The sequence below is a fragment of the Artemia franciscana genome, chromosome 10, assembly GCF_032884065.1.
Source record: "Artemia franciscana chromosome 10, ASM3288406v1, whole genome shotgun sequence".
In the NCBI taxonomy this organism is placed as follows: domain Eukaryota; kingdom Metazoa; phylum Arthropoda; class Branchiopoda; order Anostraca; family Artemiidae; genus Artemia; species Artemia franciscana.
In genome coordinates this window covers 45,817,258-45,841,058 of record NC_088872.1, presented here as the reverse complement: position 1 = coordinate 45,841,058, position 23,801 = coordinate 45,817,258, and the positions used below count along the sequence as shown (strand labels likewise).

Sequence of the window (23,801 nt, the reverse complement as noted above, 5' to 3'; positions counted from 1 at the left end):
AATGTTTTTTTTTATTATACTGTAAAAATAGCAACTCCAAGTGCCCCTTCATCCAGTTTTGATCTAATAAACAGAGTTTTGTAAGATGAAAGTACATTCATTAAAACTTAAAACAGACAGAATTCCCACTACAGATTTAAGGGTGGGAGGTCAGCCTGTACTTTCCAAGAATTATCACACATTTCCTCATGTATTTTATATATTTTTAAAGACATGATATATTTTAAAGACATTATATATTTGGCCAGCGGGTGGTGTGAGAGGGTGGTAGTCTCGCTCTTGCTTATGTATATCTATTTGCGGTTTCAGCTCGACTTATTCATTTCGGTTTTGCTTGTTTTTTTGTTTCGTTTAATCGTTTGGCGTAATTTCTGTGTTTCAAATTCCACCTTATTTTTCATTTCAGTTTACAGGTGTTTTAAATTTCGCGTATTCATTCACAGTAATTTCCCTTCTTTTTTAGGCTTTACATCATTTCCTCTCATCATTGAACAAGTTTATTTCCCCTCATTTTAGAGTTAATGTTTTTTTTTTATTATACTGTAAAAATAGCAACTCCAAGTGCCCCTTCATCCAGTTTTGGTCTAATAAACTGAGTTTTGTAAGATGAAAGTACATTCATTAAAACTTAAAACAGACAGAATTTCCACTACAGATTTAAGTGTGGAAGGTCACCCTGTACTTTCCAAGAATTATCACACATTTCCTCATGTCTTTTATATATTTTTGATTGGGGGACATATATTTTTGAAGGCAGTAGGCTATATAATTAAGACATTTGAAATCAACAACTATATTCGTTATATCAAAATTATGGTTTTTAGTAAATTATAAGACTAAGATTGACAATAAAGAGCGATGGATTGAAGGCATGTCACCCTCCTTCATATACAGGATATTTTTGTTCATTTAAGTTTTACTGTCACTGTTTTGTTCCTGTGAAAAAAAACTTGTGTTTTTGATTTGATTTTTGTTCGGTCCGGAAGATAAAAGGATGATTAGGTGTGTGTATAGGTTAGAAGCCCCCCCCCCCCCAAGCATACTTAAATACTAAAATTTTGCCTTAAAAACGATGACACATTATGAAATTCGAATTATTGTGTCAGTTTATTTTTAAAAACCTAGTGCTCTACTATCAATTAAGCCTTCCAAATTGTAGTCCATAAAGAACTTCATCTGTAGACTGCATATGTACTTAGGAACTGGCTGACCCTGGAAACTGGATGACTTGGTCCATTTTAAGGCATAAGACCATTGACTGTTTCAGTATCTTGCTTATTGGCCTTATACCCGTTTTCAGGGGTTTCGTGGCACGAAATGACAGGAAGCGGTACATTAACATGGTGCGAGTAATTTTGTTGCTTAAAATTCACTTGTGGCTCAAAATTTCTATGTGAATGAGTTTCTCAACCTCCTATGATCACTGGGTCGATATGACCCCTCCCTAAAAAAAATACATCCGTGAAAAAATTCCGTGAAAAATATATTAATTTGTATTTTTCTTTATTGAAGGTTGAAATTTTCGTTCTTTGGCTGTTATACCTGTTGAATTGGATGGTGGATTTTCCTCAACGCTGTATATATTTTTCGTGGTTGTTATACCCTTTTTTTCTAGATTATTTATCTCTGGGCTAGAATTCTTGGGTCAATGGGATTTCAACCCCCCCCCCCCCTGAAGAAAAAGAAGAAAAATATTTGTGAAAAAAAATTATTTAAAAATATGTTCGGTTGTCATACATGTAGAGCTGTAATAATAATCTGTAATGATAATCAGAAACTTTTTATATGAGCCAAATGTGAATGAAAAACACAAATCAACTAGCTAAGGAAATTACTATTCCTCACAAGTCACTTAATTGTGTTTTTTTTATTAAGGTCATATAGATTTTGAGGACGTTATTTCTCTTTTTCTAAAATACAGGAAAGGGGCTAAGTATTTTCTTTTACTGCTAAGTTTTAGCTTTTAATAAAAATAAAATAATAATTTGCCTATTGGGAATCAACATAAAAATTAGATTCATTTGCTGTATGTTGTTTTTAAATTTGAGCTTTTAGGATTTTGGGTCGGATTGACAGTGGCTATTATTTAATAACCATTCATGGGCATGAACGGTTTGACAAATTTCTGTACCAACAGATGTTTATTTATTTATGTTTATTTATTCTATATTTTGTGTTTATGTTTATTTCTTGCGTCTAGGAGAATCTGCTTCTTGACGAGGATCAACAACTAAAGTTAATTGACTTCGGACTATGTGCGCGTCCGCAAGGTGGCGTTCAATCAGTACTAGATACATGTTGTGGCTCCCCAGCCTATGCTGCGCCCGAATTGGTCTCTGGAAGAGCATATATCGGTGAGTCTGTAATTACTAGTCTTCTTGTGATAGCGAAAGAATAATGTTCGTTATTCATATGAGCATCTTATTTATGATAGTGATCATTTCATAGGATAATGGGGTCGGCCAGTCCAAAGAGCATGGTTAACTCGTAAGAGTGGAAACTGTCGTTGCTTTTGGCAAAAAAGAACCATCAGGGCCCTCTAGTGTTTGGTGACAGTTAGCATTTTTTCAAGCTTTGTAATCGTTTTTTGTCAGGAACTGAGTTGACACACTTATTACAAAGTTAATTTTAACAGAAGTTAAATTAATTATTCTTATTATTTCACTGGAAAAATGCCAATTGTTACCAATTGCTGAATGTCATTGAGGTTCTTTTAACAGACACTGGCACCAGTTCCTATCCTGTAAGTTACCCATACTCTTTGGGCCAGTCGCTAAAAATAGTCATACAGTTTACGTTGATTGTAATGTTTTTGTTGAGATATTTATGTTTGTCGGTAAAACATTCCATAAAATAATAATGGGTCAGTCAATAAAATCCCTTCGATTGATGGTTGGATATTTGGTTTGGGAGTTTTTGGCTATGGCAATAGTGGAGAGCAGATTCGGTGATAACGGTAATGGTGTATTATTTTCAAAAAAAAAAAAAATTAATTTTTTTCCTTTTCGATTTCAACGGACATATTTTTCATCACTTTCATGATTTGTGTGGCTACTTACAGTGTCCTCTGTCAGTAAGCCTGTTACTTCAACCGAGACTCGTCAATAAGGAATTTGTTTTTCGTGGCTCTTGGGTCTTGAGGTAACTTTAGGTTTTGGAGTAATTGAGAGTTATTCAGAGATTAGTGTTAAAACAGTTCTCTCTCTCTCTCTCTCTCTCTCTCTCCCTCTTTCTTTCTTTCTGTTTCTTTCCCTGTTCTATTTTAATACTGTAGCATGTTCCTTGTACAACGTTTGTTTGACTAATTATGGCTGTCATCATTTAGCTCGGTGCTTTGTTAACCTGTTCTTACGTGAAACTTTTTATTCTATCTAATGTGCCCTGTTTTGTAGTTTCTCTGTCTTCCATAGTTTTTACTTTGAATAAAAAATAAATGGAACGCTAAATTGGAACTCTAATAAAAATGAAACGAATTTGTAGTTCTTCTTTGGAATTAGAGTGGCTGTAAAATTTTAACACTTAAAAAGTATGTCTAAGTCTAAGATTGGGTGATAAGTAAGTCTAGCCATAAGTCTATTCCAATCCGTAATAGACTGATAAGAATTCAGTCAAGTTCTCCTTGACAAAGTCCTATGACCAGTCAATAACCCAGAAATAGCCAAATATTACATTGATCTCAGTGGAATCCTCAGTGAAAGTGAATAAATATATACTCATTTTATCCTTGCAAATATAGTTCACAGGGTAAAAATCATGATTACCAGTTTCAAACTGTGCTCTTTACGTTGTTTACGCTGTGCCAAGTGAAAGGCACACTCAAAGTATTGTGGGTTACCACAAGCTGTGGGAAACTATAAGTAGTTGGAGTTTTTCTTTCTCACGCATTGTTCAAGTTCGGCTCAATGCTTTGTCGGTAATTTACTCTGTAAAACTTTTTGTTAGGTCACTAGCGGCTCATTCACGTATTCTGTGGTGTTACTTACTATGTAATTTATATATGTATTTATGTGTACTTGAATTATTGGGAAGTAAAAGCGATTAGAAACTTGGAATAATATATAATATGGCATAAATCATTCCAGAGGATAATCAATTAAATTGCTTAGGTCTTATACTTGACCAAAAACTCAAATCACGCAATCAATCAGAAACTTCACATCACAAATGCAGTAAAAAAAATGCTTTAAGAAAATCAGAATAATCAAAAAACTGCTATCCACACCCTGGGGTTACAATGAGAAAACTTTACTCCAATTTTATAAATCACACAAAAGACTCCAATTTGAATTTGGTCTCATTGTTTATGTCTTGTGCAAAGACCAAGATGCAAAAATTCAAATAACACAAAATTATATAATCCATCTTATATTTGGTCTTAGGAAACCAACAAGTACTAAGTTTCTGCTTACTGAGAGTGGATTATCAGCTATAAATGAAAGACGAAAGTTTCTTTTAATAAATTCAGAGGCGCCATTTGGGTGGGGCAGGGGTGGGCAAATGCCCACCCCAGATTTTCCAGGGGTTCCAAGCTTCCACCAAAAAGGGTCCTTTGCCGGCCATAATAATAACACTATTTGCTATTAACCATTGTAAACTTTGAAAGCAAGTTAGATACATAACCTAATTCTCAAGTTCTTTCAAATGCCCGTTTCCTAGATGATTATATTAATATGATAAATTCTGAATATTTGCAGTAATTCCTCTAAGTTGATAGACTAAAATAGGTCAGTTCCTGGCCTATCATTTCTTGATGGAATCGTTCCTTATTATCTTCCAATTGCACTACATAGAAGCAATTACGCGAGCGACGAAATCGCTGTGTCAGCAACCCCATGTCGTCACCGTCGACTTGGTCATTTCTCGATCGTGCACCCTAATTCAGGCCATAAGAAGCAAACTCACCGACCTGCGTTCAGATGCTTCATTTGTATCGCTTTTCAAGAAGGCTAAAGAGTTTGCAACAGAACTCGAAATTGAAGTACCTGCTGTGAATGGACCCGCGACTAGACCCTCCTCTGTTGGACAGAAAGGACGACCTTGAAGAACTCAAAAGATCACCAAGCATCGGAAACAAATTGTGACAACTTTGACGATAAGAAAGAATTTCATCGAATCTGGAAATTGGACTACTACTTTGGCGGATGAAATGAAGCAAGAACACTTCAAAACTTCTGACCGTCTACTAGCCGAATTTGACAGAAGGTTCACAGATAACTTGCCAGTGCTGAGTACCCTCGAAGCCTTGGATCCAAGCTCAACCAAGTTCATGGACACAGAGCTGCTCAATCTTTTCTCTTCTCTTTAAGGCGAGCTGGATATCGACAGCATTCTTCTCGAATCTCAAGCTGGTATTGCCAAGCGTTTCTTGCCCGATGAGGAGAAAAAGCCGGAAAACTTCCTAGATATTGTCGACCATCTTCAGGCATTACCAGTGGCTTGCTCAGAAGTAATTAAAGTACTTCGTATTGCTGCCACACTTCCTGAGACACAGGCGAGCAATGAGTGTTTGTTTTCTATCCTAGAAATAGTGAAAAACTAACTGCTGTCTACAACAGGAGATGATCGTCTCAGTCACCTCCTTTTGATATTTGCAGAGAAGTATTTAGTGAAAAATTTGGACTACAACCAGCTTGTTGACGATTTTGCAAAGATGAAAGCTCGGCGGTTCCCCTTGTTATCCTGAATGTTGTTTTATTTTTTTTCTTGTTATGTTTTTCCTTTTTATAAATATACTTGATCTGGAAGATTTCTGCTGAAGGCACACTGAGATTTTTTTTTACAACCCTCAGCATAACAATGAAGGTTACTTTCACCAACGTATTGTTTACTTAAATAAGAAAGTTTCTCGCTTAGGAATGCCAGCCTGTAGTCTGATTGAATATTCCACTTTAAGTTTAATCACTTAACCTGGCTGATTGTATTCTTCGTTGTTATAATTAATCTTAGAGGTCAGTGTGGCTGAGTTCCACATTTGGTTATAGTACATTTCCAAGCAACACACGGGTGCTGAAAATGCATTTTTACTTAGAATATTCGATCAATGTGCTGCCGAACCCCGTATTTTTCTTACGCGACACAAAGTGAATCGCGGGGGGGGGGGCAGATGGAGTTCATGCCCACCCCAAGATTTGGCCCAAATGGCGCCTCTGAATGAATTAGCTGACAGAAATTGAAAAATACCTTGCATAACTGGTTAAGAAATCCATTCATGTATAGAGCCGTTGCAAACGAGTTTGCCAATACCCAGAAGAAACTTTCAGAGCTAGCAAAGTCTATTACACCCACTTTCCCCCAAACCCCCATGGAGTTGGTCATTCCCCATAATAAACACTAATTTCTTAAAGTGCACTAAAGAACATATCCCCATTACTTACATCCAGAATAATTTTGCTGAATTCAAAACAATTACATATAAAAACCATTTCCCAATTTTTGTTGGTGAGTCCAAAATGATTGAGAATATGGCAAGTGGAGCATTCTCCCGTCCTTCACCATTACAATGGGTGAGAGAATGTATCATAATGTGTCTGTAATGTCTGCAGAGTTAACTGCCATAGCCTTGGCATTAGAGCACCTTATGAATAACCAACCTTTGAGTCCTAATCTACGAAATATTATTGTTTATTCTCACTCTTTGTCAGTCAAGCCTAGAGCTACCGTGTTCAGTTTCTCAGTATAAGATGGATATAAACACATTATATTGTCTTAGTATTGTTTTTACTATTGCATCAAGAGGTATAAGAACATACGTAAAGTATGTTCCAAGCCACTCTGGTATAAGTGGTAACCATCAGGCTGACGAAATCGCAAAACAATATCTAAACATTGACCAGCCAAGTGAGAAACCAATCCCCATTAGAGACCTGTATCGGTGGAGATTATCAGAGATACAGTTAAATATGAATGAGCCAAGTTTATCCCCCTTTCCTAATAAGCACCCCTCTAAGATTTACCATAGAATTAGGTCAGGCTCAAATGGAAAACATTTTCAGGTGTTTTCATATTAGTTTTCTATTTCAAGTGGATCAATTCCTACAGCCCGTCTTTGCAGATATTGCAATATAATTTAGCGAAACGATTGACCATTACCTATTCGAACGTGATAAGTCGACGTCTGCTTAGCGTACTGTGCAGTATAAACTGTTAAAGTGCTTCAAACACCACAAAATCCCACTATCAGCTAAGAGCTTGATGACCATACCTGCACACAGAGTACAGGACATCCTCTGACATTTCAACTCCTAGAATCAAAATATTTACTGCAAGATATCTAATCTGATTCAAGTTAAATAAGAAGCAACCAGTTGTAGTTCATTTCAACTCACAGAGTGAATCAAAAGGAAAAGGGCTGAACAGTTTCGACTGAAAAGCCCAAGTGAAACAGATCAAGAAGATAAGTTTGTTAAGCAACTTAACATATTAAAGATTGCTAGATTTTATCGTTTGAAAACGTTTTAAGGCAATTTTGATGCTTGGAGGTTACCATTTTATATCAGTGAGTGTGGTCACTTTTTAAATTGTGCTGCCATTGGTGGGAAGACAATTTTTTTGTATCTATTACTTCTTTTTTTTTCAAGAGGGCGCAAACTTTTTCGTTTAACTGTTCTCTTTGGATGGCTTACATAGACACTGTTTGATCAAGGATACAACATTGGTGGCAGCTGTAGCTTTGAAAAAAATAGTGCCCCGCTATAAATTGTAAAGAATTTTGTCGACCATAGTCAGTCAAAAAGACTTAAAAGCTCAGATGAGAAAAAAAAGACGATTTTGATTGGATAACTGAATACAGAGGCTATATGTCTTATTTGAGACTTTTTTTTCTTTGCCTTTTTTATATTAGAATTATAATATAAATGAGAAATTTGCTTTCAGCTTATGCAGTTTTGAAAGGTAAATTTTAGTGTAAGAGTGTCAATTCTTGTTAATTTTAGTGTATCTTTTTTTCTTATTAATTAGGTGCTGAAGCTGACGTCTGGAGCATGGGTGTCTTGTTATATGCTTTACTTTGCGGATTTTTACCCTTTGACGATGAAAACATTGGAAGCCTTTATAGGAAAATACAAGTAAGTCATTTGTATTTATTACTTTTTTATTGTTTTAATTTTTTAAATAAATGTTTATTTAAATAAATATTAATTTAAAAAAAATTAATGTTAATAAAATTAATTTTTTGTTAATTATTTCACTTTACACTTCAGTACTATGCTTTCTATTTTTAAACTCATAACAGTGATTTTTTTAAGTGACTTCTTCAGACATTTTGTAGTCACTAAAAAAAAAAGACTCAAGATATTGCAATGCGTTTTTTACTGATGTTGATGGCATTAGGGGAAGTCATTATGAGTAGGTTTTCTATAAATCAAGAAAGACAACTGATTTTTTCTTCTTGTCACTAAAATGTCCAAAAATCAGATTTCGGGCCCGTGAGTGGTGCAAATCAAGTGACTTAGTGAACAATGTTTTTGTTTGGGTATTTAAGTGAAATTTGTTGGTACGTGTTTTCACATACATTCAATGATGGAATTTTGTACTTTCATTATAATCGGCGTATGAAGTAGACAAGTCTTGTTGTCTAAAAAGTAAAGAGTAAATTTGGGGGCTCTAGATTTCATAGTGCAAATCGGCTTTGCTGATCACCATTTCATGGCCCTTCTGTCAGGAAGGCCAATGAGGTGGCCAGCCGACTTGCAGTTTCGCACATACTTGTAGGTTACCTTCCCCAGATTCGCTGACTCTGACTGAACTTACAAAATCAGGTCACTGACCCCTGCCTCAGACGAAATGATCGGTGACACAAGGACTTGAACCATGGCCTCGAAGAACTGTGATTTCTTGCCTCTAAAAGCAAAGGATAATTAACTGGAAAATTGGAAATAAAAATTTTGTCCGTGTGTAAATTTTTGTCGAATTTGCGCCTGATGTATTTATCGCAAATGCGTTGTCAATTTCGCTCTGTAATATGAAAGCGCTGCCTTTTTTTGCGAATGCTTTTTGCGAATTGAACTGTACATTCTGCAAATTTTTGTCTATGCAATAGAAGTAGAATTTCCTCCAATTTCGTCACGATTGGCCTTGGAACTGGTTTCCTTTAAAGAATGTCACAGTCGAACTGAAAATAAAAAGGACAAATATTACATGATTTGATTAAGGATTTTCTCAGATCTGATGAAACCTAAACCTAACGCAAAAATCTGCCGTGGGTGCAATAAGATTCTGCAAACATGTTGGCACTTTCGCCGAAGACTGTGCTATTTGATTGTTTTTATAGGAAAATCAGTGTAAAATTAATAACTTGTGCTGAAATCTTTTCTTTTCTCCTAGGACTTGTTTATTATGACTCTAAGTGATGAATTACTAAAAGTTTGTTTCCGTGAGAAATCAATGCTGTTTTGCTTTTCATGTTTTAGAACAGTAATTTGCAATTCTTGGTAATGTAGTTTGAAAATGGTGGTAAACGGTTCAGATTTTTTACCAATTTGACGTAGTGTTCGACAAGTTTTTGAAGTGCAGGTAAACCTACTTTTGAGCATTAGCTATTAAATGTAAATATTTTTGTATGTAATTTGAAAACTTTTATAATGTCTAGTGTATATATTTTACAATGGTATTGTACTTACTGCTCTTAGGGGACTATAAGTCAAACAATCTTTATAAACATCAAAATTTTTACTTTAACGCCTTTACATTTGTCCCTACCTTAGCCTATTTTTTATTATGTTTATATATATATATATATATATATATATATATATATATATATATATATATATATATATATATATATATATATACCTTGTATGTATTTTTTACATTTTTAGTCCGGAGAATATGATATTCCCTCTTGGTTGTCAGTCAAAACCGTTGAACTGCTGAATACAATGCTGCAAGTTGATCCTACTAAAAGAATTTCTGTCAATGATCTTTTGAAGCATCCATGGCTTTATGAGGCTGGAAAAGAAGATGTTTACTGGAAATCAAATTATAAGGTATTTTCCCTTACCTTTGTTTTACACAGTTGTGTTTTCTTTTCTGACATAATATGACTCAAGCATAACCCATAAACCATAAATATTTCTTTAAATTGTTTTGAAAGACCCAAGGAAGCTTCTTCATCTCAGCTGTTGTGGAAGCACGTTTCTCACGCAATGTCCGGGGGGAAATAAGAATGCACTTCGGAGTTCGTCTCAGCCGAAAGTCAAAAGAAGATCGCATATTTTGATCATGTTATTCAGACATCAATACAAACGGATTGTGGGAGGGAGACTAGAGCAATCTCTGAAAGAGCTTAAAACATAAACTAAGCATGTACTTGCTTATTTGTACTTGTCGGATGTCCAAGCCGCATTTAGACTCACCGTGGTATCAAACAGTTCGTGGTAACGAACTGTAGTAAGGAGCGACCCGGCTCAATAGTAACCAAAACTCTAAAAAATGGAATTTTGATAGTAATAGTTAAATCAAAAGAATCTGATTTTAAGTATATGTTTCATCAAGATTAGTCTTACCCATCAAAAGTTATGAGCCTGAGAAAATTTGCCTCATTTTAGAAAATAGGGGGAAACACTCCCTAAAAGTCATACAATCTTAATGAGAATCACACCATCAGATTCAGCGTATCAGAAAACTACTGTAGAAGTTTCAAGCTCCTATCTACAAAAATGTGGAATTTCGCATTTTTTGCCAGAAGACAGTGTTTATTTGTTGTTTTTTTGTTGTTGTTTTTTTTTCAGAGGTGATCGTATCGACTCAGTGGTCCTAGAATGTCGTGAGAGGGCTCATTCTAACGGAAAGTAAAAGTTCTAGTGTCCTTTTTAAGTGAACAAAAATTTTGGAGGGCACTTAGGCCCCCTCCCACGCTCATTTTTTCCCCAAAGTCACCGGATCAAAATTTCTCAGATAGACATTTTATTCTCCATAGTCGAAAAACCTATATCTTTGGGGACGAGCTACTCCCCCACAATCCTCGTTGGAGGGGCTGCAAGTTACAAATTTTGACCTGTGTTATACATATAATAATGGTTATTGGGAAGTATACAGACGTTTTCAGGGGGATTTTTTTTTGGTTTGGGAGGGGAGAAGTTGAGGGGGGTTTCGTGGGAGGATCTTTCCATGGAGGAATTTGTCATGGGGCAAGAGAATTTCAATGAAGGGGCGCAGGATTTTCTAGCACTATTTAAAAAAAATGAAAAAATAAAGATGAAAAGTTTTTTCAACTGAAAGTAAGGAGCAGCATTAAAACTTAAAACGAACAGGAATTATTACGCATATGAGGAGTTTACCTCCTCGAAATACCGGCCTTTGTGATTCAGGGGTCATTCTTAAGGAATTGGGACAAAATTTAAGCTTTAGTGTAAAGAGCGAGGTATTGACGAACGGGTGAACCTCCTTATATACCCAATAAAAAGATACGAATATAGAAGTTCGTTACGTAAGTTAATTCGTCAGTTACCTATATTTTTTACTAATGAAAACGTTCATGAAAAATAAATAAGTTCTAGTTGCCTTTTTAAGTAATCAAAAAATTGGAGGGCAACTAGGTCTCCTCCCTCGCTCTTTTTTTCTCAATATCTTCCGATTAAGACTATGAGATTGAGCCAAAAAAAATAGTAATATGCAAATTTCGTTTTAATTATTTATGTGCGGAGAGCCAAGATCAAAACATGCATTAATTCAAAAACGTCCAGAAATTAAATAAAAAAAAAAGTTTTTTTTAACTTTTTTGTAATTTCTGTTCGTTTTAAGTTTTAATGTCTCTCCTTATTTTCAGTTAAAAAAAACTTTTTTTTATATTTAATCTAACAGAAGAGGGCATGCTTCTTTCCAGAGATTTCGCTCAAGTGGGGCAGGCTCAATAACATCAAGCCAGTGACGATTCCAACGTCACCCAAATTTTCTGAATCCTCCAATAGGCTCAAGGTTGGACTTGACTGATGCGAGCAACGTTTCATTCTCTCCTCCCGCTTTGTTCTTCCAAGCTGGGAGTGGAAGGTATATTTTCCTTATGTGCTCTATTGGTCTCCGCAGAGTGTGGCCAAACCAAATCAGACCCTCATTTTGACATGATCATAGACAAGTAGGCCATCCCCATATATTCTTCTAATTTCGTCGTTTGAGATTCTGTCTAAAAAGCAAATACTTGGTATAAACCGTAGGCATTTGTGATGGGATATGTTAAAGTTTCGACACCTCCACTATTTTCGAAGACCAATTTTCACACCCGTAGAGAAGAATAAAGGATACCGTGGCAGAGTAGACTCGGCACTTTGTGTGTAGTGAGATTTTTCTGCGCTTTCACAGGGAGCTCTTCAAATGCTAGAAATTAAACATCATAGACGGGAAAAGCGACCCAAGGGAGACACGGTCATCTACATTTCCTTTGGTTTTCAATACATCCCTGTGGATTGAATCTAGTCTTTTCAGCTGTGATTTATTTTCCGACACATTTATTTTTGACACAAAACGGCTCAAGCATAACCCATGCGGAAAAAAAGGTAAAGCTACCCAATGAAGTCTATTCTGTTTAAATGTAAAGGCAAATATAAAACTGAATTTATTTGAAAACAAAAAGAAAAGGAGCAAATTTATGGTTGAATTGGATACGTTTTTTGTAGATAATGCAAGAAATCCATAAAGGCGAAATCAATTTATATTCAGTATTGGCTCTGCAATTTTGGAATATTTCCGTTATCAATTATCAAGTTATCTGATATCAAGTCTGCAGAAACCAGAATTAGATATCTATACAGCTTATCTCATAGATGGAGCAGATATGTGGCCAGCCACAAAGTCTGGCCTCCTCACCGTTGATGTTGCGCAGACCAAACATCTTTGAAGAATTGAGGGTCATCTCTGAACTGACTTTGCTACCAACCAGACCCTCCTGTCACGTACTTTGCAGGATCCTTTCTAGATGCAACCTGCCCGTCGCACTGTTCTCTGGTTCTCCCGCCTCGTTTGTCAGCCAAACGGCGCACCAGTACGGTTGTGTTTGACTTTAAGCCCATCCTCGACGGCTGGAAACGTCGCAGAGGACGTTCCCTACTAGATGGAAAAACAAGGCCAGAAAACTCCTTGCCCAAAACCACATCCTAGTGGAAGAAGCCACGAGCCTGGTAAGTGATACGTTAACCTTGAGGTGCCTGGTCTCGTCGTTCTCTACGCCGTCGTGGCAAGAGCCGTAAGTAAGTGAGTTATCTCATAGATCACCATTTCTTCTGAAAGTTCCCATTTTCTCATTTGCCTATATCGATAAAAAACAAAACAAATTAATGCGGTTCGTTTTCCTACAGTTCAGTAAAAATATTTCTAGTTGTAGTCATTTGATTATCATGACGCACGCATCTGTTTGTTACATTTGGAGCAACAGATAGACACAATGTGATACATAACGTGGATCTGACGGAGAGCGTGGACACAGCCAGTGGACTATAATGACGCATTCATCTGTATGCTACATTTACAGCAACAGATAGACACAATGTGATACATAACGTGGATCTGATGGAGAGCGTGGACACAGCCAGTGGACTATGATGACGCATTCATCTGTATGCTACATTTACAGCAACAGATAGACACAATGTGATACATAACATGGATCTGATGGAGAGCGTGGACACAGCCAGTGGACTATGATGACGCATTCATCTGTATGCTACATGTGGACACAGCCAGTGGACTATAATGACGCATCCACCTGTATGCTACATTTACAGCAACAGATAGACACACAATGCAATATAACGTGGATCTGACAGAGAGCATGGATCGAGCCAGTTGACTATGATGACGCATGCATCTGTATGTAACATTTACAGCAACAGACAGACACAACATGATACATAACATGGATCTGACGGAGAGCATGGACACAGCCAGTTGACTATGATGACGCATGCATCTGTATGTTACAGTTACAGCAACTGATAGACTCAATGTGATACATAACGTAGATCTAACAGAGAGCATGGGCACAGTCAATTGACTATGATAACCCATGCATCTGTATACTACATTTACAGCAATAGATAGACACAATGTTATGCATAACGTTAATCTCACGGAGAGCATGGACACAGCCAGTTGACTATAATGACGCATGCATATATATTTTACATTTACATTAACAGATAGATACAATATGATGCATAACGTGGATCTGACGGATAGCGTGGACCCAGCCAGTTGACTATCATGAGGCACGCATCTGTTTGTTTCAGTCCGAATGAAATCTGAATAAGAGTGTAGACAATTCTCTTTTTTTGCAAAATATGCTGTTCTGGGCTTAATGTTTTCCAGTCAAAATATTTTGTCTCTAGAATATGGGCAATATGCAAGTTTTAAACAGGCCTTGGCGAGAAGTTTGATTAAGGTCTTTTAATAAACTTTGTGGTAGCAGAGTGGGTTGAACCTCTGCTTGGCAATACGGAGACCGGAGTTTGGTTCCCGCTGACGTATGGTTGGGTGACACACTTGCGACCTCTTTTCATCAAAAAAGGCCCATCACCTGAAATGTCAATTCATTGCCCTCTGCGCCATCAATGCTTCTGGAAGATCTTTACCCTTGTGAAATAATTTTTTAGTCTCAATTGGTAGCTTCGCTACTTTTTTGCTGGGCTCTTGGTTGGCAAAAAGGTTTATAAGTCACTCCGTCGACCTGGAATGGTCATCCTTTGGTGATTGTCTGAACAAATCCATCAGTTGGCTTCTTTAAAAACAAATTATACATGCATGTTTAACATAGCGTGACAACCAGAGGATTTTCTATTCGAAAATTGGAAGATTGGGCTCCAAGATTTATGTTGACGTTCATTCCTGAGAGTCCCAGTAATTACGAGTTTATTAACTTTATAAAAGAGATAACGTTTAAAATTTATCTGCTTTTCGTAAAGTGTAAGTTATGTTCTGGTCTGTAGATTGTCTAGGGGGCGTTGACTTTATTTTAAATTAGTTTGAAATCCTTCTTAACTTTACCTGCAAATTTCAGCATAATATGTATCTTGAAGATACGTCTCTTCGACAACCTGAATCCGCATAGTGCCTTGTCAAAACCTAATACAATATCTGATAATACCATACCTGGTAAGCCATTAGTGTTCAAAAAACGTTATATAAAGTCAATTCCTTTGTTAGAATAGCCATTAAAAGTTGTTTTTTTTTTCCTATTGTCCTTTCACTGTTACTTGGAGACGACCTCTTTTACTTCAATGGTTTTTTTAAGGTCATGTTTTATTTTGTCTTGTGGACTTTTAGCTGTATTTTTTACCTATTACCTCCATTTTTGCGTTGAGGACGGTTGAACAGAGGTCTCAACCGAAATGTTTGCATTCTATTCATCTTTTTTTTCACTGGCTGGAAATATTTTCGTTGTTTTCTTGGTTACAATTTTTCTTTTCATTTAACATTTACAAATTCTTTGGAGCGTTACGTTTTTACTAAGTTTACTGCTTATTCAGTCCTATTATAGATTCAAGTAGTAAAATAGTATTAATACGTAATTTTCTAATATTAATTGATTTTTTAAAGGCATAACTGATCTTTGGAGTTATTAGTGTTTCTTTTAGGCTCAGGAATTGGACGAGGAATGTATTACAGAGATGGCGCTGTGTCACGGGTTAACAAGAAAAGAAATGCGCGCTGCTGTATCCTCTTGGAAATATGATTATGTTACTGCCACCTATTGGATATTATCAAACCAAAAAGAAAGAGGCCGCACAGTTCGACTCCTTCGACGAAGTGCCACGTCTCTGCCTGATCCTGGTATTTTTGTATTTTGTCTTGCCAGTTACTAATATTTCTACGATAGCTGCATGTCCTGAAATTATGAATAAAATTAAAATTGAAACTTAGATTAGGACTTTTGGCCTACAAAATCGTCCAAAAGACCACTTGAAAGAATTGTAAAATTGTCGCCTATAAAGGTACATTTTGTGTCGTGGTACTCCTGTATTTTGTAGACCATCTTTAAAAACCATATCTATAGTGTTCTCTTTTTTATAGGCTACGCAAAGGAAAATTTTAAATAGGGAATTTGGAGTAAATATTATTTTTAATACCATTAAAGTTTTTTGACTGCGGGGCCAAGCTAAATACGTAGATTTTAAGCAGTATGAATAAAGATTCAAAAGTAACATGCGCATTTATTTAATTTCGTAAATGGGTGCCTTTAATGAGCAGAAAAAAACATTTCATTGACTAGATTCCATTATATCCCTCGTTTTATTAGAATAACCTTTTTTCCTTTAATTTTTTTTTTTTTTTTTTTTACTTCATACTCACGAAACTGTGAGTATAGTAGGCCAGTATGTAGTGCACGTCTATAGGCTATGCAAAGGAAAAATTTAAACGAAAAATTTTGGGGAAAATGTTGATATTGTCGTTTTTTGTTGTTTTTTTTTACGCAGAGGTAGGCTGAATTCGTAAGTTTTCATGGAAATAGTTCCTGTCATTTGCTTAGAACAACCTCCTTTTCTTTCTTTTTTTTTTCTTTTTTTTGTCTGCTTACAAAACTGAGTGTAATGGACCTGTATATAGTGTGTTGGGCGATAGTTTGATTAAATGATGTATCGATATTTTTACTTTCGATATTCGATATATCAATTTCGATATTTCTGATCATTTTTTTTTTCCTCGGATTAATTTTAGGTTTTGCCAAAATTCAATGACAAAAATTGTAACTAAATAATGTTTTGCTTAATTTTTTCCAAATTTTGAATAAAATACAAAAAAACTTTCATTACATGAATGAATATTACAAAAAACTTGATTTGGAATTACTCGGGCTCAGGATAAAGAAAAAAAAGCTACTGGCTATTCAAAATCAGTAGCATGTCAATACTTTCCCTTGAGAGTTGGTTCAGCCTTTCAGTGATTAAATAAATAAATAGTAATAATAGAAAAAATCCATTGAAAGTACGGAGCAGCATTAAAACTCAATAGAACAGAAATTATTCCATTTATGAGGGGATAAATCCTCATCAATACTTTGCTCTTCACATCAAAATTTCTTTTTGTATTTTAAAAATATCCGTATTCGAATTAAACGGCTCTTTTGTTTCGGGAGTTATTCTTAAATAATTGGGGAAAAAATAAAATTAGCGTAAAGAATAAGGTATTGAGCAAGGGGACTGCCTCCTCACACGCGAGACAATTTCTGTTCATTTTAAATTTTGATTTTGCTCCTTACTTTTAGTTTAAATTTTTTTTTTCTCAAGTATTTTCCAAATAATGCCGGAAAATCAACTTTTTCTCTTCATGGAAAACTTTTCCCCCCTCCCAAGAAAATTCCTCCTTGGAAAGCTCCTCCTGAGTAAGACCTCCCTTCCCTCAGAAAATTCCACCCTCGATGAGAATTCCCCCTGAAAACTTCTTCCGGACGATTCTGCCTGGAAAATTATTTTAAGCCCACTTTCGTTTGAAAAAAAAAAGATTGTTTTTCTTGTAATCTCTAATCATTTTCATGCCGAAAATCCTCCCTCCGTGGAAAGTGTTTCCTGAAATATCTCCCCTCCCAATGTCTCATTGGAAAGTTTCCCCCGCGTAAAATTCCCCCGTCGAGAATCTCTCCCATGAAAAATCCCCCCCCCCCAATCACCGACAGATCTCCCAGACAATTTCCAACTCCTTTTAAAATTTTCCCTAGGTAATTTCTCCGGTATATCTACACATGTAAAATTAACTTGGCAGAGAGAAAGTAAGTCAAATAAAAGGAATTTAGAATAAAAATTCTGATAAATTCTCCCGTGTAGGTTCCGTCCCTCCCCTCGCGCAGAAAATTCACCCTCCCAAAAACGTCTGTTTACTTCCCAATAACAAATACTATATGTAGGCACTAGACAAATTTCATAACTTACAACTTTTCCCCCCAGGACTTGCAGGCCCTGTCATCCCCAAAGGCATGATTACTCGGCTTTTCAACTATTCTGATCAATATGGCTATCTCAAAATTTTGATCAGATGACTTTGGGTATAGGGGATGTGGGAGGGAGGATTTAAGTGTCTCCCAGTCGTTTGGTCACAGAATGGGGAACTAGAACTGTGATTTTCGTTCGGACCAACATGCTTGGCCATCCTTTATCCTTTATTAGTACACTTTATTAGATAAACATTTTTTATTAGATACATTGTAACCTATAGTGTATAGACTAATTTATTATATTTATATAATTATTTTTACAATTATATAATCATAATTTATTATATTTATGCATGCAGCCTTATTTATCTGAAGATGCAGTTTTTTCAGTCTCCTAGTCCTGACTCGGCACCTGTTTAATCAATATAGCATATCATTAAATTCAAAGGATTGAAAATCAAGACGATTGTTAACATCTCTGTCCTTCTTTTTTTTTTTTTTTTTTTTTTTTTTTTTTTTTTTTTTTTTTTTTTTTTTTTTTTTTTTTTCGATTAGAGGTAATAAAACTTACTCGATGTAATAGTATCCGAATCATCCCACTTGAATGGCAACTTCCTCTGTAAGAGGACATTTTGAAACTGATGTACAGTTCTTGATTGTTACCCAATATCTATATTTGTATTTACATATCTGCCACCAAGTCAGATTTTCGACAAAAAAGTCTGAAATTCGGCCAAGTAAAAAAAAAATATTTAGAAAGTTGGTGAAGAGTCAGATTTTTCTCCTTTTCGGCAAGTCGACTACCGCAAAGAAGCTGAAATTCTTTGTTTTAGCCACGGCAAGTGTTCGAGATTTTTTTTTCTTTCTTTTTGTCATTTCTGACAGATGCTGTTCATTTAATGTCTTCTGATATCCAAAGAAATCAAAGAAGTTCTACTACTACTAACTTTTCTGCAGCATCACGTCACCTGAGGCCTACACAGCTACGTACGCTCCTCCTCCATCCCAATCTATTCAAGGCCCCCCTGTTTACACCCTCCAAAGAAGTATCTATTTTCCTTAAATCTTAACTTACGACATGGAGGAGAGGTATGCGAAATCGTCAGGAATGCTTCGTTAGATCGTTATAAATGTTTACTTACATTTATTAACGATTGTTATTTCGTAATACTACTCGCAGTTGTTTTTTTTATATATATATTTTTTTTTGTAGCTTTGTAAGTAAATGAAGAAAAGCAAAATCTTAAATTATGATCGGACACTATGCTAATGATGAAAGCGATAAAACAAGTAATAAGCTGATGATGAAAGGCCAATAAAGTCAGATTTTTTTCATTTGTTATTTTGGGGTGGCAAGTCTGATTATGTAAATGACTGCATCTGTTTTTAAAATTGTCAAAACAGTAATATAAGTTTTTGTATAAATGGCAAAATTTTGTGTTGGATCATATTAGTACTTTCTGATTGTCAATTTTCTTCGAACAGAAATTATGCCTGTATAAAAAATAATGTGCAGATTGTATTGACAGGATAAGACGTTGGCTTAGTTTCGTTATACTTTGTTTGCTGCTATCTTATTACTCTTATACACTTAAACTATAATAATAAATAATTACTATAACTATATATTAAATAACTATAATTAAAAAATATTAATAAACCTTATTAGAAGCATAGGAAAACAGGGGAAAAATCTGAAAAATCCCAGGATTTTTAGCCATGAGTACAATAAGCTTTAGTAATTCCTTAGAGAAAATAAAAGAATTTTTTTTTACCAAAAATTATTAAAACTACTACTGCAAGTGTTGACTGTTATAGTGAATAGAGGCAAACTCACATGTGAATTTATTTCAGGAACAACAAATTGTTGAAGTAAAAAAATTGTTAAGTTCCAAATTTTTGTTTATGTGTTTGTGTGTGGGGGGAGGGGGACAGGCTTTAAGAAACCCTCCTTGTGTATGTCTCTGGATTCGATTAACGCCCTCCCACCCTTCAGTAGTTCTTGGTATTCCGATTAGTATGTTTTTAACTTTGAAGCCTTCTTAAACAAAAATTCAATGAAGTTTAAAGTCTGGTCAACATGTTGCTGAGAAAAGAAGCTTAACTAGTTTGTAGGTAGTTTCAATGCCACAAGCGTTTCTATGTTAAATACGCCACAAGTTGAAAATGTACCCTGGTATCAAAACCTGCATGTTTTTTTCCAGCAAATGTTAAATATTTCTTCTAAAAGAAAATAATATGTGGTAGAACTTAAGGGTGTGGTCACTGAAATACATGACCTCTCGAGAGAGGTAATAATTTTAGGAAGTCTTGAGTGTTATATTTCAAAATTGGAAGTTTTCGGTAATTTTTATTTATTGCTGTCTTTTTGTCATTGTGTCTCCTTAAAATAATGTTGTTTTCTTTAAAATAACTTATTTTTTCACCAGTTACCCCTGTGGCTCAGTCAACAAAGCGGTGTCTTATGAATGAATACTCTACGGTTGCTAGTCCAATACGTGCAATACAGCATTCTCCTCGTGGATTGCATACCTCTTTAGAAGGAGGGCTTGAAGATTGCGAACTTTTAACTATGGGGCAAGCTAATGAAGAAGAATCAATATCTGAAACCCTAGGTACACTTTTTTCGTGTTTCTTTTTACCTGTGTCAGTCAGAAAAAGCAGATAGAACAAGATAGGTTGTTTTCATATAATTCCGTGACAAAAAGTGTACATCGGTTTTCTTAAACGCGTTGTGAGGCAACACTGGCTGTACACGGCGGTTGACAAAAAAAAAAAAAAAAAAAAAAAAAAAAAAAAAAAAAAAAAAAAAAAAATCAAGAAAACAAACGAGAGTCTCGCGAAAAAGGCAGAAATCCCACTCGTTTCGTTTCTTAGGTTTTTTTTCGCTTTTTATCGAACTGTAGTTCTATTAACTTATATCTGTGACATATTTTCAAAATTTAATCATGTTATTCGTTATTTCTGGAAAGGCAAATAGTCCTCCCTTTTTTAAACTTGATTGGTTTTTAAATCCTCTGTTTGAAATTTTAAATCAGTAAAAAGAGCGTAAGTTTTCGAGTCACAAGATTTTATTCAAGGAGTCCATCTGCTTCTCTGGGTAAAGGTCTAGGAAATAGTTAAGGTTTGGCCTGTCCATCTTGATTGGAAAACCAATAAAATACTTCTTTCTTGCTTAAGTGAGGCTTGTAGGGCAAAACATGTTTGAAATTAGAGACAAAAAAAAATGATAACCGAACATTTGTCCTGTGGTGGTGCAGTGGGTTTGACCTTAGCTTGGTAATACGGGACCCAGAGATCGAATCATGCTGCAGCAATGAACTGCAGGGCCGACGCAGGGACCTTAGTAGTCAAGAAGCGTCGTTAATCTGATACAGTACAATAACTCGAATATTTCACAGAAAGAACTTGAATAAAAACTGCTTAAAATTTTTGTAGACGTTAGACTAAAAATGGGAGTAAAACTAAGAATAAACTCTGGAAAGAAAAGTTTGAAAAATCAATTTCAACATTAATATTACTCTCCCTCTCCCCTCGTTTAGTAAAGCTTTAATAAGTATTATAAGTTCATTGTTAATAAGGTTTCAAAATTAGAAGCTATGACATTTTAAAACGATTATATTTTTACTCAGTTTTCGTCTTTCATTATTTTTTCATATTGAAAAATTAAATGCTGCTAAGAAATGCAGGAATTCTTTTTTTTTGGTTTTAAGATATCTTTAACCATCAATTTAATTTCAATTCTCTAATATTTAATACAGTTGACGATCAAACTTTCATCAGTAGTTTCTTGCTTTTAATTAATTTTTTTTAAACTAGTTTTATCCTATAAATGATATCATAATGCTTAATCTGACTTAGACTTCTTTCAGCAAGTAGCTTTATCCATCAAAAGTAGAAGCTAAATAAAAATTATCAACTTATAAACTGTATATGGCACTTGATTTTGTATATGGCACTGTATTATGGCACTTGATATTTCCCAAGTGACATATGGCGATCGCAATTTCTGGAAGGACGGTTAGTTCGGAAAAACGAGGTATTTTTGACTTACGAACGGTTTATCGGATCTTAATGAAATTTTTTTTATCCAGAAGGACCTCGTGTCCCAGAGCTAAAATTTAAAATTCTGATTGGATCCGGTGACATTGAGGGGGGAGTTGGAGGGGGAAACCGGAAACCTTGGAAAACGCTTAGAGTGGAGAGATCGTAATGAAACTTGGTGGGAAGAAGCTCTTGGCTAAAATATGGTAATGTAAAAAAAAAAACTGAAAATGATTTTGGGCTCAGAAGTCTAGTTAAAGATGATGTGATAAACGATTAGAATGTATCCGTAGTCAGGTCTACTAACTTTTATAATTGTTTTGGAAGTGGCACTTCTAATTGCATGTGCTATGAGCTTTGGGGTCAATTTACCAGACAAGAAAAGACGCGCTTTCTTTCGCGTTTTTAATGGCACTTGATATTTCTCAAGTGACATATGGCGATCGCAATTTCTGGAAGGACGGTGAGTACGGAAAAATTGGAAAAAATGAGGTATTTTTAACTTACAAACGGGTTATCGGATCTTAATGAAATTTGGTATTTAGAAGGACCTCGTGTCCCATAGCTAAAATTTAAAATTCTGATTGGATCCGGTGACATTGGGGGTGAGGGAGTTGGAGGGGGAAACCGGAAACCTTGGAAAACGCTTAGAGTGGAGGGATCGTAATGAAACTTGGTGGGAAGAAGCTCTTGGCTCTTTTGACCTCGTCACAAGTGTCATATGAGCTCTTGGCTCTTGTTGACTTTAAGTTTAATTTTTGATTTTATATATATTAATTTCAAGTTTTTGCATTCTTTGAGTAATAAAGATGTTGAGGCTATTTGTTAATCCGACCATTTTAATAAGTGCTAAGTAGTATATTGGTTGAGAGTATATGCAATTGTTTTTTCTCTTCGCTTTGGTTTATGCGTTTTCATTACAGGAAAAGAAGTTTCATGGAATGTTGATGTGAAAGACGGGCCAGCTCAGCTCACTGGTAAAAAACGCCCCCTAGACGATAAAGAAAATGACCATTTTACTGCTCCTTGTGCTCCAACACCAAGAAGACCCAAAATAAGCTCTCCAAGTAAAGAATCCAAAGGTAGGTGTGCTTCATGTATAACAATGTTCTTTTTACCCAGATATTTCTACATGTTTCTGACTTTCATCTTAGAGTCGATTATAGATAAAATAGAAAAAGTCACCATGTCGTTTCTCAACTTGTATTGGCGAAGTGCCAGTTTATTGTTTTTTTAGTCAAAAAAAGAGAAAAAATCAGAACTAGTAAGAGGATGAGCTTTAGTAATTTAATATGGTTCTAATGGAATTACAAACTACCAGCAAGAGAAGCACTGCATTAGTGGCAAGTTGAAATGAAAAAGCAATAAAAGTAAAATGTAACTAAATTGCTTAGGTGCTATTATGATAATGAAACTGAGAAACTTGGGGATTTGATAGGTTTTCATTGGTCAATCGGTTTTTCTTTGAATAAAAGCAGGAAATAAATAAACTTTGAATACACTGCTTTGTGACAAAACGCATACTGAGACCCATAACATAAAAATTCTTCGTTAACATATAGTACGGCTCTTGCTTCAGTCTTTGACAAAACCACAAACTTTCTCAATAAGTGCAATCAAATAACCTTAAAGTTAGGCTCCCTTCTTTCCCCCACAGATATATAACCACCTTACCTAATTAAAGTAATAATAGTATTAACGATTGATATTAAAGGTAAAAAAAAATAATATGAAACATCATCTTACTTAAATTTTTTGGAAAGACCCAAGTTACTTCCTACATCTCAGCTATTGTGGAGGCATGTTTCAAACTCTAACACATTCAAATCCGGGAAAAGTCAAAACACAAAATCAAAAATGTTAGAGTTTGTCTTATCCGAAGATCAAAATCAGTCTGCACGTT

The 23,801-nt window shown here is 35.3% G+C and overlaps 1 protein-coding gene across 1 annotated transcript in view; it reads left to right on the top strand.

Annotated features, from left to right (window-relative positions):
• Positions 1–23,801, top strand: part of LOC136032257 (maternal embryonic leucine zipper kinase-like) — a 126,818-nt gene that overhangs the window by 11,197 nt on the left and 91,820 nt on the right. The window contains exons 4-9 of the mRNA XM_065712502.1: positions 2,201–2,354; positions 7,957–8,063; positions 9,819–9,986; positions 15,564–15,759; positions 20,284–20,469; positions 22,822–22,980. Of these exons, the coding sequence (XP_065568574.1) occupies positions 2,201–2,354; positions 7,957–8,063; positions 9,819–9,986; positions 15,564–15,759; positions 20,284–20,469; positions 22,822–22,980 (970 nt within the window). The remainder of the gene's footprint in view (positions 1–2,200; positions 2,355–7,956; positions 8,064–9,818; positions 9,987–15,563; positions 15,760–20,283; positions 20,470–22,821; positions 22,981–23,801) is intronic.